The sequence below is a fragment of the Symphalangus syndactylus genome, chromosome 16 (assembly GCF_028878055.3).
Source record: "Symphalangus syndactylus isolate Jambi chromosome 16, NHGRI_mSymSyn1-v2.1_pri, whole genome shotgun sequence".
Classification (NCBI taxonomy): Eukaryota; Metazoa; Chordata; class Mammalia; order Primates; family Hylobatidae; genus Symphalangus; species Symphalangus syndactylus.
In genome coordinates this window covers 16,134,529-16,148,676 of record NC_072438.2, presented here as the reverse complement: position 1 = coordinate 16,148,676, position 14,148 = coordinate 16,134,529, and the positions used below count along the sequence as shown (strand labels likewise).

At 50.1% G+C, this 14,148-nt stretch overlaps 1 protein-coding gene across 3 annotated transcripts in view; it reads right to left on the bottom strand.

Moving 5' to 3' along the window:
* The window catches only part of CRMP1 (collapsin response mediator protein 1), a 73,441-nt gene that overhangs the window by 12,709 nt on the left and 46,584 nt on the right, over positions 1 to 14,148 (bottom strand). For all 3 annotated transcript variants that reach the window (XM_055245435.2, XM_063619744.1, XM_055245436.2), the window contains 5 exons: positions 9,368 to 9,436; positions 7,555 to 7,675; positions 5,764 to 5,920; positions 2,980 to 3,121; positions 2,140 to 2,310 (listed from right to left, as the gene is read on the bottom strand). In XM_055245435.2, the coding sequence (XP_055101410.1) occupies positions 2,140 to 2,310; positions 2,980 to 3,121; positions 5,764 to 5,920; positions 7,555 to 7,675; positions 9,368 to 9,436 (660 nt within the window). The remainder of the gene's footprint in view (positions 1 to 2,139; positions 2,311 to 2,979; positions 3,122 to 5,763; positions 5,921 to 7,554; positions 7,676 to 9,367; positions 9,437 to 14,148) is intronic.

The window sequence follows — 14,148 nt, the reverse complement described above, 5'->3', positions numbered from 1 at the left end:
GTAATCCTAGCACTTTGGGAGGCCGAGGTGGGCGGATCACGAGGTCAGGAGATCGAGACCACCCCGGCTAATGTGGTGAAACCCTGTCTCTACTAAAAATACAAAACAAAATTAGCCGGGTGTGGTGGCGGGCACCTGTAGTCCCAGCTACTTGGGAGGCTGAGGCAGGAGAATGGCGTGAACCCGGGAGGCAGAGCTTGCAGTGACCCGAGATTGTGCCACTGCACTCCAGCCTGGGCAACAGAGCAAGACTCCATATCAACAACAACAACAACAAAAGGAATAGTAAGACAATCCCAGCTCAGTCTACTTCCTTCTGGGGCCTTGTCCGCTGACCTTTGACTGGCTGACACAGACATTCACGTTCCTTTCTAGATGAGGGTCACCTTGTGAAGCAAGGGGCAGCTCCCACAGCCAGATGGCGGTAGGAGTGCACACCCTCTGCTATGGTTGGAATGTCCCCTCAAAATTCAACTGGACATTTAATTGCCATTGCAGTGGTATTAAGATGTGAGATCATTAAGAATTGATTAGGTCATGAAGGCTCTGCCCTCATTAATGGTTAATGCTATTATCACAGGAGTGAGTGAGTTATTGTGAGACTGGGCTTGTTATAAAAGCAAATTCAGCGTCCTCTTGATATTTCTTTCACACTTGTCCTGTCTTGTCCTCCTGCCCTCCGCCATGGGATAACTCAGCAGAAGGCCTCTGCCAGATGCTGGCATTTTAATATTGAAATTCCCAGCCTCCAGAACCGTGAGCCAAATAAATTTGTTTTCTTTATAAATTACCCAGTCTGTGGTATCTGTTACAGTAGCACAAAATGGACTAAGACACGCTCTCACTGGCAAGACCCTCTCAGACACATTGCATCTCCTATGTGCACAGACCCCAAGCAGTGTGTACACACGATTCATAATAATAAATAATAGAATCGCATGCTCTGCTGGACTGTACATGTGAGTGGCATAAACCTTTCTCCATGGGAAAACGACCTCAGGCACCCCGTTCCCTGGACATGGGGGCTGTGGGAAGCCAGGGAGCAGTGTGTATTATAAGAATGACCTGGATTAGTGAGCCGGACAAGGGTGTGCGCTCCTACCGCCATCTGGCTGTGGGAGCTGCCCCTTGCTTCACAAGGTGACCCTCATCTAGAAAGGAACGTGAATGTCTGTGTCAGCCAGTCAAAGGTCAGCGGACAAGGACCCAGAAGGTCAGTGAGCAGCTACCGAGACTTCTGCTTCTGCAGGCCATGTCTCTTGCAGCCAAGTGGATACTCCAGGGCCATGTCCGTGAGCGGCTACAAGTGTTTCCTGTGGCTTTCTTATGAAACTTCCTTGTGCCTGGTGTCCTGTCCCCATACCTGTGGTCTCCTTCTCCAATATGTGAGCCCAGGGGCCATGGGAACACCCACTGCAGCTCCATCACGGTGTGGCCTGTGTGCTTGCACAGACTCCAGTGAGCCAGGGGCCACTGCGGCCTCTCGGGTCTGTGAGTGTAATTGCTAATCCAGACCCAAGGCCATTGCTGGCCATGCAGGAGGGTGTTAAAGTAAGCCCTTCAGGGAAGCACAGGTGTCTTCTGCCATCTCTGCATGCACCCTTTCTGTGCATGCATCTTTGGTAGGTTGCTGGATAAGCGGAGAAATCAAAGGCATATAAGATACAAAGCAGAGATGGCCCATAACTATGGGCATGGGATGTGAAAAAGTGTGCACTTTAGGGCCAACCCTTTCCTGTCTATTAGCAGCCAGCCACAAAACTGAGTGGGAGGTTTCTGATATACCAACCAAATCCTTTCCAGCTTGATAATTAAATTGAGAACCTTAGACCTAATACTTTCCCTCGCTGAGCCCTGAAGCTTACACATTATAAGCAGTGTCAGATGGCTGGGAACGCACGCATCCATGGGCAGGAGCAGAGAGAGAGAGAGAGAGAGAAGGAGAAGCAGCTTAGCTGAGCCTGCTCAAATCCCTCCTCCCGATCTCTCCAACTGGAGGAGAAATGGGAATGACTGAGTCAGGCTAGATATCAGATCACATCCTAGGTGGAAAATTCAGATATCATTTTTAATCAGTCTTTTAAAATGATTACAATGAAGAATCACTTATCTCAGCAGCTCAAATAGGCCAGGACTTACCGACTTGTGACTTTTGGCTGTTATGGTCTTCACCTTGTCAGGGTCCCAGATGACCACGTCGGCATCCGAGCCCACGGCGATCCGCCCTTTCCTTGGGTACAGGTTAAAGATCTTGGCTGCATTGGTGCTGGTGACAGCGACAAACTGGTTCTCATCCATTTTGCCAGTAGCCTACAGGCAAGACCCACAGATGAGAAGAGCATCTCATAATGGGGCCAGGAGGAGGGGCGGCTGGGCACAAATGGAAGCCTGCCAGCTGCAGCCCTTGCAAGGCTTGGAATTCTCTCCTCTCCCAGCTAAAAACGTGCCATCATCAAGAACCCCCAAGGGCCCAGCCTCATCAGAGAGGACATTTAATTAACCGCACAGAGGTATGTTGACACAAGAGCCACTATGACATCTTGTCCATGTCACCAGGCCCCAGTTTAACAGAAGATTAAAAACCTTTGGTTTCAGGTCAGTGATGAGAGTGAGAGCCAGCTCTTCCTCTGCAACAGGAATTCTCTCTCTACCCACTCAACATCCCAACTGCTAACACGTGTGCACATGCATACACACAGCGTTACAGAGCCATTTTCACAGGAACTAAGACATGGTTGAGAAACAAAACATTTCTCAATCTTAAGATATAAGGGACAAGGGTGACATCCGCGAATGCACAGGCCTCTCCCGGACTTGAGCTACTTTCTCACAAGTTATGCGTTCCCTCCTGCGCTCTCCTAGTATATCTGCTTCCGCCTCCATGTAAGAAGGGAACTTTTAAGAGTCCAGCATGCATAATGCATTGGCTTTCCAGGTAGGGTGTTTCTAGAATGCTCCTGAGAAGAGATCCAGTCTTACCACCGCCTTGTCCCAGACGACGGTCATCCGCTCCTCTATCCCGTTGACACCCTCAGGGATCAGGGTGAAGTTGTCCTTGCCCACCGCCTTCTGGGCAGTGCTGTAGGGACAGTGGCCGCTGCCTGTGACCTGCAAGTCCCCACTGGCAAGGACAAAACAAGGTAGAGTTCAGACCTTAGTTCATTTTGAAGGCAAACCCTGACTTCAGACAGGTACATGCAGCATAGCCAGTGAATGAATGGATAAGGAAGCCAGTGGGTAAGAGAGACTCTCCAGCGTGTGCCTGCACGTGTCACAAGTCAGGGATGCCCCATTTATGTCACTGGCCTCATGCTTTGCACGTTACAAAGCGAGTAATGTGTGCTGACATTTGTCTTCTTGACATAAGGCAGTTGGCATAAGGGCTGGCCAGTGTGTGCTGTGCTTGCAGAACAAACACTATTCATTGGTTACAGCAAAGTGGCACAAGTTCACTGAGATTTACCCTTTTGTCCCCTGGTGTTTTAAAAACAAATACTCTTTGATATATCAGGTGCCCTGAGCTGAACACCTAAGACAATAAAATGAATGGACCAGGCTGAGTGTGGTGGCTCACGCCTGTAAACCCAGCACTTTGGAAGGCTGTGGCGGGTGGATCACCTGAAGTCAGGAGTTCGAGACTAGCCTGACCAATATGGTGAAACCTCATCTCTACTTAAAAAAAAAAAAAAGGAAAAATTAGCCAGGCATGGTGGTGGGCGCTTGTGATCCCAGCTACTCAGGAGGCTAAGGCAGGAGAATTGCTTGAACCTGGGAGGTGGAGGTTGCAGTGAGCCGAGATTGCGCCATTGCACTCCAGCCTGGGCGACGAGCAAAATGTAGTCTCAAAAACTACACTAAACTAAACTAAACTGAACTAAACTAAACTAAACAAATAAAATAAAAATAAAATAAAATAAAGTAAAGTAAAATAAAATAAAATACAAATGGACCATTATTAGTGGTTCTAAATGCAGGGTGAGGACGGTGAGGCTGCCCTCCAATCCAGAGGTCCAGGAAATATTAGCAATTGCCTAGATGCACAGGAGTATATTTAGAAGTTATCTTCACTCGTTTATTCAACAAAATTGTGTTGCATGCTTCCTATGTGCCTGGTACAATTTAAGGCATGGGGAGTGCATCTAAGAACAGAGAGAGCATCTGCATGTGTCAGCTATTCTGAGGGATGGGGGAGTCTGGCAATAAGCAAAGGCGAATGGGGCACATGGGCACTGTCAGAGTGAGTGTCAGGGATTCAACCAAAGCAGGTGGGGATGAGGCGTGCTGGGGACAGGCTGGGGATGCCGTTTCCAGGAGGATAATCAGAAAATTACATCGCTGAGAAGGAGCCTTCCAGCAAAGATCTGAAGGAAGTCATAGGGCAAACCATGTGGTGTCTAAGAAAGAGGGAACTAGCCAGGGGTTCCCATGAGTGTAACGGCCCTGAGGCGGGGTCCTGCCTGGGGTTCAGGGTCAGCATGAAGCTGGGACTGGACCGAGGGAGCCAAGGGCAGAGGAGGCCCAGGGAGGGAGGTTGGTCAGGGTATGTGCACTGGATTGAGTTCTGCCTCGATGGACGTTGTAGGGACTTGGGTTTCACTGGGAAAGGACTTACTGGTTCCGAGCAGAGGGGTGTTTGATCTAATCTAGGTTTTAAATGTCTGAGCACAGACTGTGATGGGTGCGGGGGTGGGGGGTGGGCCTGTGTGGAAATAGAAAGGCTTGGTAGGAATCCAAGGATGATGGTGGCCTGAGCCAGGATGGCCACAGCAGACAGGTGAGGCGTTGTCAGACTCCAGGGCCTCTGGTCTGTGTTCCTGACATTTCCTGAGATGGGCAAGACTGTGGGGGTAGCAGCTTTATGGGGGAAGATCTGCAGTTATTTGTAAACGTGAGCTGCCCACCAGACATCGGACTGCAGATGTTGAGTAAGTCCTTGGCTATGCTAGTCAAGGGTTTCTGTATCATCAGGGGGACAGTGATTTCCACATGGGCACACACCGCTGCCCCCTAGTCCAAGGTTCCTTCTGCCAAGAAGCCCCGTCTCATCCTCCCCTATTGGGCAAACTCCTACTCATCCCCAAGCTTTAGTCTTGATGCCACCTCCTCCAGAAAGCCTTCTGCAAGCCTCCCAGTGGGTTCTGAGCATGCATCTCTGCTTCCAGAGCGGCCTGGACACTTAGCCTCGCTGTGTGGCCTTGCTATTGCTAAGTGCTCTTCCCTCATGGTGGCTAACAGAAGGGAAGGGGCTGAGGTGCTGGGCTCCACAGTGTGCATGCACCACAGCAGGTGTGCTGCAGGCAGCAGCGGCCACTTCTGGCGCCCTCAGTTCCAGGTCCTTTTCCTGCAGTGTCTCATAGGCAGCTCTGCCACAGGTACTGTCTGCTTCCACTTTGAGTAAAATGAGGGAGACCGAGAGATGTTACGGGTGATGTGCCAGGTCCAGGGTGACACAGCCTTGTCTCCATCCCTAATCCTGAGTGCTTTCCCATACACCAGGGTGCCTGCCACAGAGCAGGTGCTTAACAGTAGGTTGGCTCAACAGGAGGTGGTCAATAGATGGGAATGGAACAGTTACTGGATGCCATAGATCTTCAGCTCTCTGAAGGCCTGCTGTAAGCCATACAGGTGCTGTCCTTTCAGAGCACGGGGCAGAGCCTCCTCTACAATCATGAGTCCAAACCAGCCTGCAGATTCCCACCATTAACTCTCTGACTCCAAAGGCCCCAGCTGCCTCCCCAAGCCCCACATTCTCACAGGTCTCACCAGGCCAGTAGGGAGGTCAAGTAGTCAGGCGTGGTGGGGTCCGGGCTCAGGGGAGGGGAGGTCACGAACGCCGCAGCCTTGGCCCAGTTCTTGCTCCAGTAATGGGTGCCATCGGTCCCCAGGCTGGCGGCAATGGGCTCGCCAAAAACTAGGGGCCCTTAGGAGGGGCAAACACAAACAAGCCTGGTTAAAAGCAAATACTCTCTTGAGGCAGATGTCAAAGGCACAAAATTGGAAGACGGTGGAGGGAGAACGGGGCTGGGTGAAGGCCAGAACACTGGCCACTGTTCTTGCAGGCATCACCGCCTGCACCACAGGGACCTTGGGTGTCCGGGCCCAGCTCCACCACATTGTTGGCACCCCGCCACACGCTCCACGGGGCATACGGCAGCTGACTCACCCAGCAACCTTGTGGATACAGCTGTTGCTTTTAGGATTCGGACATTATGATGTCCTTTCATAGATTTATAAGCCAAGCCACAGAGACATGATTTGCTCTCTCAGTTTGGGTTCTGCCAGAAGCAGATCTTAGGAATCTAGTTCAAGCGTCTTATTTGGGAGGTGATTCCAGGAAACACTGGCTGGGGATTGAGGAAGTGACATAAGGCAGGGAAAGCAGCCAATAAAGGGAGATTTCTCATCGAGGCACAGCTGAGGGCCCTGGCACTCAGTCCTGCTTGGGAACTCGTCTCAGGGTCGTCCCACCCCAGGGGAAAGGGAGTTGGATGTGTTTCTATCAGCCCAGTGCCAGAGGGCGGCTTCCCGAGCACTAACTTCCCAGAAGTTACTGCTTGTCTTTCAAGGAGTGGGCCAGGAGGGCTTCTTCCAGAAAAGCCTGCAAGCGGAGGCTGGGGCTCCCCAGGAAAGATCTTTGCATCAGAGACCAAGGGCAAGAGATGTGGCCCAAGACCCTGCTGCCCTTGCCCGAGGCCACCTGCTGCCCAGCAGGAGAGGCGGATGCAAGCTCTGCCCGGCTCTAGGGCAGCCCATCAAGCAGTGCTCTCTGCAGCGAGGGGGGTGCCCTGCATCACAGCTGCCCAACCAGCAACCACTGGCCACATGTGGCTCTTAAGCTGGTGTGGCTGGTGCCACTGAGGAACTAACTTGTTCATTTTACTTAACATTAATTAATTTAAATTTAAATAGCCACATGTGGCTAGTGGCCACTTTATGGCTTCCTGTAGCTCCAGAACCTGCCTGCTTACCCACTCCCGGCTGGTACTGCTTCCAGATTTCTGTAACCTCTCTGAGCCCCGGTTTCCTTATCTTCAAAATGGAGCTAGTTTCAGGCAAGCTGTGCTGTTCTAGCCTCTACTTGTCAGCTTGCCCTTAAAAACACTAAAACAACATATTTGGGGTCCACAGCTGCTCTGTCCAATAAGGCAGTCCTGAGCCACATGTGGCCACCAATAACCTGAGGCTGTGGTTAGTCTGAACTGAGTTGTGTACATGTAAAATACACACTAAATTTTGAAGAGTACAGAAAACATCATGTAAAATATTAATGATTTTTACATTGATGACATGCTGAATTAATATTGGGATCCATTAGATTAAACATAATATATTATTAAAACTCTCTTTAAATGGAGCTGAGCTTATCGAGGTGAATGTCCTAAGGTCATTGGGACCAAAGGATTCCAGCCACCATCCTTGTGTCAGGAGCATCCCTTCTCCACCCCTCCCTCCTCCGGCTGTCTGTCTGAGTTCGGGAGGGAGTGAACTTGAACCTGCAGGACACCCCCTTCCAGGCCCCAGCTGCCCCCAGAAGGCCCAGGGCCGGCTGCATACCTTTCTTCCTGGCCAGAGCGATGATGTCGGCTGCACTCTTGCTCATGACCTTGGTGATGTACACAGGACAGTTGATCCGGCCCGCAATGGTGATGGCCCGGAACACCGCCTCGGCCTCCAGCTGAACAGGGTACACACAGTGTCACAGGAGGGAAGGTTGGGGGGCACAGCTACCACCCATCTCCATTTTCCTTAATTAAATGTGATCAGAAGGGAAATCTGCTCCACCGAATGAGAAGGACATACTGAGTCCAACAGTGCTTGACAGTGCCCCCTGCTCTCCGGGGTGGAGCACTGGTTTCATGCTGGGATACGGCAGCAACATCCAAGCGCTGTACAAGTTTATAGCACTGCCTCCCAGTTCTGTCCTGACCTCACCACGGGCCAGGAACACACAGCTCGTGGCCATCCGTGGACTGTGGAGCTCATGAAGAACACTGGGTGGGATCTCAAGCCCCTCAGGACACGGAACCTGTCCACTCACGTCTGTGTCCCTTGTGCCCAGCAGACACCAGGCCCAGGGCATGGGCCCAGGAGACTCGGTAATGACCTGATGGGGGCATCAGAAAATGTCCTCATCTTGACCAGGCGCAGTGGCTCACACCTGTAATCCCAGCACTTTGGGAGGCCAAGACGGATGGATCACTTGAGGTCGGAAGTTTGAGAACAGACTGGCCAACATGGTGAAACCCAGTCTCTATTCACAAGGTCAGGAGATCGAGACCATCCTGGCTAAGACGGTGAAACCCCGTCTCTACTTAAAATACAAAAAAATTAGCCGGGCGTGGTGGTGGGCGCCTGTAGTCCCAGCTACTTGGGAGGCTGACGCAGGAGAATGGCGTGAACCCAGGAGGCGGAGCTTGCAGTGAGCCGAGATGGCGCCACTGCACTCCAGCCTGGGCGACAGAGCGAGACTCTGTCTCAAAAAAAAAAAAAACAACAAAAAAACAAAAAACACAAATTAGCCAGGCATGGTGGCACAGGCCTGTGCCTAGTAGTCCTAGCTACCTGGGAGGCTGAGGCAAGAGAATCACTTGAACCCAGGAAGCAGAGGCTGCAGTGAACCGAGATCATACCACTGCACTCTAGCCTGGGCAACAGAGAGACACTCCATCTCAAAAAAAAAAAAAAAAAAAAAAAAGAAAGTAAAAAGAAAGTGTCCTCAACTCAAAGGATGGCTTCCAGGGTGCCCACTCCATTCCATGCCTGATCAGCTTGCCTTTCTCCTTCCACGCTCCCTGTGGGTGTGTGCGCATACACACACACACACATGCACTCACACACACTAACATACACACACTCACACAAACACACACGCATTCACACACACACACAGACTCAAACACACACATGCACTCTCACTCACACACTCACAAACATACACACACACACTAACATACACACACTCACACACACACACAGCCACTCCAGGGGAAGGCATCCTTTTCCAAGGCCTGGGAACAGGGCAGGAAGTGGGAGTTGTCTCCTGGGTGCTGGGCTTGGGCATGCGGCTCCACTTTCCTGTCATCCACTACGCAAAGTCCTCCGTGAGAATCCGTGTCCACTTGGGACACTGAAGCACCCGCGGGGCCTTGGAGTGAAGTTCCAGGACCCTGGGAGAGGCAGCACCTCTTCCTGGCCTCTCCAGCCAGCAGTCCCCAGGGTTCCCGGGGAAGACAAGATGGTTTGGGATGGTCTGGGAGAGGACATGGGAAGGAGCTGGGTCCTGGCTGGGCTGTTCCAGCTGGAACAGCATCAAGGTGAGTGCTCAGTGGTGAGTGTCAGAGTCATGCCTGAGTTGAGGAGTCCTTACCTCTTCAGGTCTGCTCAGGGCATGGCCCTCGGGACCCATGATGCCCATCTCTAGGATCCGCTTTTGTTCCTACAAGACAAGAACAAGTGAGTTAGCGACTGGAGGATGTCAGAGCTGGGAGAAGTGACTCCTCCAACCCCCTGGTTAGACAGAGGGGGCAGCTGGGTCCCAAAGAGGTGAGTGGCTTGCACCAGGTTAACAGTGTGCTGGGTGAGGGCAGTGAACTGTGTCTCCTCCACTACACACCCATCCATCTTCCCCTTTGTAGCCGTGCATGGCTCCATCTGCACCTGCTTTATATTGAATCTCCCGGAATCAATGAGAGGAAGCAGGGTTATAAGACACGAGCTTCCAAGACCACCCTCTCAATCTCGGAGTCTCCCTGCAGGCCTCTCCTCTGGTTAAGAAATGTGGTGTTTGGGTGCAACATGGGTATCTTCAACTAGGAATAGTACTCTAGTCTTTGATGTTGAAATCAAAGATCCCGAAACTGGGAGTCCAGATCCAGAACAGCCAGCTCTGTGACTTTGGGCAGGTTGGCTAAGCTCTCAGAGCCTCAGTCTTCTCTTCCGTACACTGGGGATAACAATGCTTGTACTGCAGAGTTACTGTGCTGATCAGATGAACGAGCATATGAAACACGCTCAGCACAAAGCCTGGAGCTGAGTGAGCGCTCGCTCATTCATTGGCAGCCGGCTCTCATACCTACTTCAGCCGCCTCTTCCTGGCATCTGTCTTTCTGGCAGGAAACCACTACCTCAAACTTATCATATCACCTTGAAATGGTTCCCTGGGCTGATGGCCTAGATTCAAATCCATCTGGTCCAAAGTTTCTTTGTCCCAGGAACACTTTAATTTCTAAAAAAAATAAAAACATTTTTTGACATTGCCCAGATGCCAGCTGTGCTGCTAATTTTAACTTCCTCAGTGTCTGTGTCATTGTTCTTGGATGTAACCCCGTCATGAACCCTGGGCCCTATCAACTATGAAAAGAAATCACAATTTCAACTGTGCGTCTATGGTTATTAAGCTCGAGGTTATTACAAGAATATAAATGGGAAACCATTTCAAAGTCTAACAGCTGGGTAGATTTAAGTAAACAATGGAATAATTTCAGCTACTGAAGATGCTGTTTACAAAGCATTTTTAGAAAATGTTTACAAAAAGATTTTAGAATACCGAGAAATCCCTGTGTGAAATTGTTTACATGTCAGTTACTATTCTGGAAGGAAAGAGGAAGTAAGGAGGGGGAGGGCAGGGGAGGGAAGGGGAATGGAGAGAAGGGGAGGAAGGGAAGAAAGGCAGGAGGGAGGGAGAAAAGGGGAAGAAGGGAGGATGAAAGATGACATAATGAGGAAAAACAAAGACAAGAGTAGGATTTCTAGTAGAAAATAATGGACTACACACATGCATTTGTTTCACTGCCTTCCAAAACACACTGAAGTCACAACAGAAAGAGATACACAGGAACCAAGAAAATACAGAGAAGACCACAAGAACAAAATGTTGAAAGCTGGAAAGCAGATGTCCAAAAGGTGACAGATGTGCTGGAGCTGGAACAGCTAAATCTCTGCTGGCAGTGAGGAGAGCCAAGCCCCTGATGTGCCACTCAGGAGCTGGGGGCTGCAGGCTGGACCTCTCTCACACTGGCCGGTGGGAGGGGGGGGGGCGCGTGCACGCCGGAAAACTGTGTAGCAATAACCACTAAAGCTCAATCTACACACACCCTAGGACCCAGCCATTCCTCTCTTAGGTATATACCAGCTGAAGATGTGAACCTATGTTTAACAACAGGCTGAACAAGAGTGGAGCAAGAACAAGCACAGAAGCCTCACGCATCATGGTGCCAAATGTGAAACTATCCAAATATCCAACAACTGGAGAATACATTGTGCAGATTTGTGTGGTGGAATTCTACACACCGATGAAATAGAAAAAGCTAGTGCTATGCCTGGCCAAAGATGGATCTCACACGCCTCGGATTGAGCAAATGGAGCCAGACATAAGAGAGTGTGTGCTGTATGGTTCCATTTTTAGAAAGTTTAAAATCAGCTAAGATTTGTGTGGCAGCAACTTCTAAGATGACTCCCAGTGACCCCACCTCCTGCTTTCCAAGCCCCTGCAGGGTCCCCTCCCCTGGAGTGTGGGCTGGACCCAGCACCTTGCTTCTGAGGAGCAGAACAAGACAAAACGGTTGGGCTGTCACTCCCAAGGTCAGGTTACAGAGACTCTGGCTTCCGACCTGCTCACCTATTGCTTTTTGGTTAATCTGCTCTGAAGGAAGCCGCCTCGCTGGGGCTGCCCATGTGCGAGGAACTGAGGGAGGCCTCTGGCCAGCAGCCAGCGAAGAACAGACCATCACATTTGCCTGACAGCTAGCAAGGAGCTAAATCCAGAAATACACCACCTACGAGAGGCTGGATGCAAATCCTGCACCAGCTGAGCCTTGAGATTCTCACCGCCCCCCACCTGCCACTCACTATGGCCTGTGAGACCCTCAGCCAGAAATAGCTGAGCTGCACCTGGAGTCCGGACCCACAGGACCATGAGATAATTTGCTTTAAGATGCTATGTTCTGAAGTAATTTGTTATGCAATCACGGATGACTAGTACGTTTTGTTACCAGAAGTAGGGTGTTACCATAAAAGATATCTAAATGTGTGGAAGAGGCTCTGGAACCAGGCAGCAAATGAATTCTGAAACAGCATTTTAAATAGCCTTGAATGGACTCTTAGAAGAAACAGGGCCTCTGAGGACATTGCCAGTGAGTCCTCACAGGAGGTGAGAAGCAGCCATAAACAGTCTTGCGATGAAACCAAGCATGTGACTCTACAGCCCCTTGTTAAGAACTCAGAAAGATGAGGGGTGGTGCCTCCTAGTATTATCAGCCACAATAAAGAGATCCTTTAAATAGGGATCTTTTAGGCTGGGCATGGTGGCTCACACCTGTAATCCCAGCACTGTGGGCCGAGGCAGGCAGATCACTTGAGGTCAGGAGTTCGAGACCAGCCTGGCCAACATGGTGAAACCCCATCTCTACTAAAAATAAAAAAATTAGCCAGGCATGGTGGCACATGCCTATAGTCCCAGCTACTCAGGAGGCTGAGGCACAAGAATCACTTGAACCCAGGAGACGGCGGCTGCAATGAGCCAAGATTGTGCCACTGTACTCCGGCGTGGGTGACAGAATGAGACTAAGTCTCAAAAAAATTTAAAAAAAATTTTTTAAGAGACATTTCAAAGAGATGAAGGCTGTGCCTGTGGACCATCTCAGTCAAACTACAGGGCCTCTAGGAAGCTTGCAGTTGTGTCTCTCAGCCCTCTCATCAGGGTAGCGGAGGGATTATCTGGAAGAAGTGGGTGCCTTTTGTCTTACGGTGTGAACCCCAGCGAGATTCACAGGAGGTCCACAGATTTTTAGGAGAGTTGCCTTAGCAAAATATTGGAAGCTGAGACTGAACACAGGCATGTGATATGAAAAGAAGCAACTGGATCCCCAAATTCTTTTTTTTTTTTTTTTTCAGACGGGGTCTCTCTGTCACCCGGGCTGGAGTGTAGTGGCGTGATCTCATCTCACTGCAACCTCCACCTCCCACATTCAAGCAATTCTCCTGCCTCAACCTCCCAAGTAGCTGGGATTACAGACACCCACAACCACGCCCAGCTAGTTTTTTTTTTTTTGTATTTTTAAGAGAGGCAGGGTTTCGCCATGTTGGCCAGGCTGGTCTCAAACTTCTGACCTCAGGTGATCTGCCCGCCTCGGCTTCCCAAAGTGCTGGGATTACAGGCATGAGCCATCGCGCCTGGCTGATCTCTGAAATTCTACTGAGCAAGAAGCAGGCTGAGAAAACCACTTGGATGCAGACATGTACTATCTTTCACGAAAAAGGATGGATGACTCAGAGGATGGAAGCAGGGGCTCAGAAGGTAGAGCCAAGAGCTATGGAGACTTATTCTCAGGCTTTGAGACCCAGTCAAGGAACTGCCAACATTTCCCAGCCAGATTTCAGAACCGCCATGAACCAATGACTCCTCGGTGCCTTCTATTTTCCCCTTTTTGAATAGGAATGTCAGGTCCACCACTGCATGTCGTATGTCAGGAGGGTCGGGGAGATATCTTCCTTCTTTAGCTTCATAGACCTACAGATTATGGGAAATACAGCCAAGGAGCCTCATCCACACCTGGTCCTGGTTCGGATGATGAGATTCCAGACTGTGAGCTAATGCTGTTATGAGATTTTGGGGAACCATGGGAGGGGGTGATTGTAATCTGCATGGGAGAGGAACATCAATCATGGGGGCCAGAAGACAGATTGGGAAGAAGTCTCAGATGTGGCCCTAATAATGCCCACTTCCTGACATTCCTGCCCTTATATAATCCCTTCTTTTTGAGTGTGGGCTGGAAGCAGTGACCTGTTAGCAATGAACAGAATACTCTTGCATGATGGTACTAAGGCATCGTTTGTTTTTTACATTGAATTTGAAAGAATTTCAATTCTGCAGAAAAACTACAAGGACTCAGATAAGAAGAAGGGAAGTCAATGAAGAACCTTAATGGTGAAGCTTTAGATCTCCAGCACTGAACCATCATGTTGTCTTCCACTGCGCTCTGGAACCAGAGGGAACTGGTTAACATCCTAGCTCTACTGCCCGGTGAGCAACAGTAAGCAACTTATTCATATCTGAGCTTCAGTTTCCCTGTCTATAAAATGTGGATAATTATATCTACCTCATGGTGTAGTTGTATCAGTATGTGAAGTCCTTTGCATCATGTCTGGCAT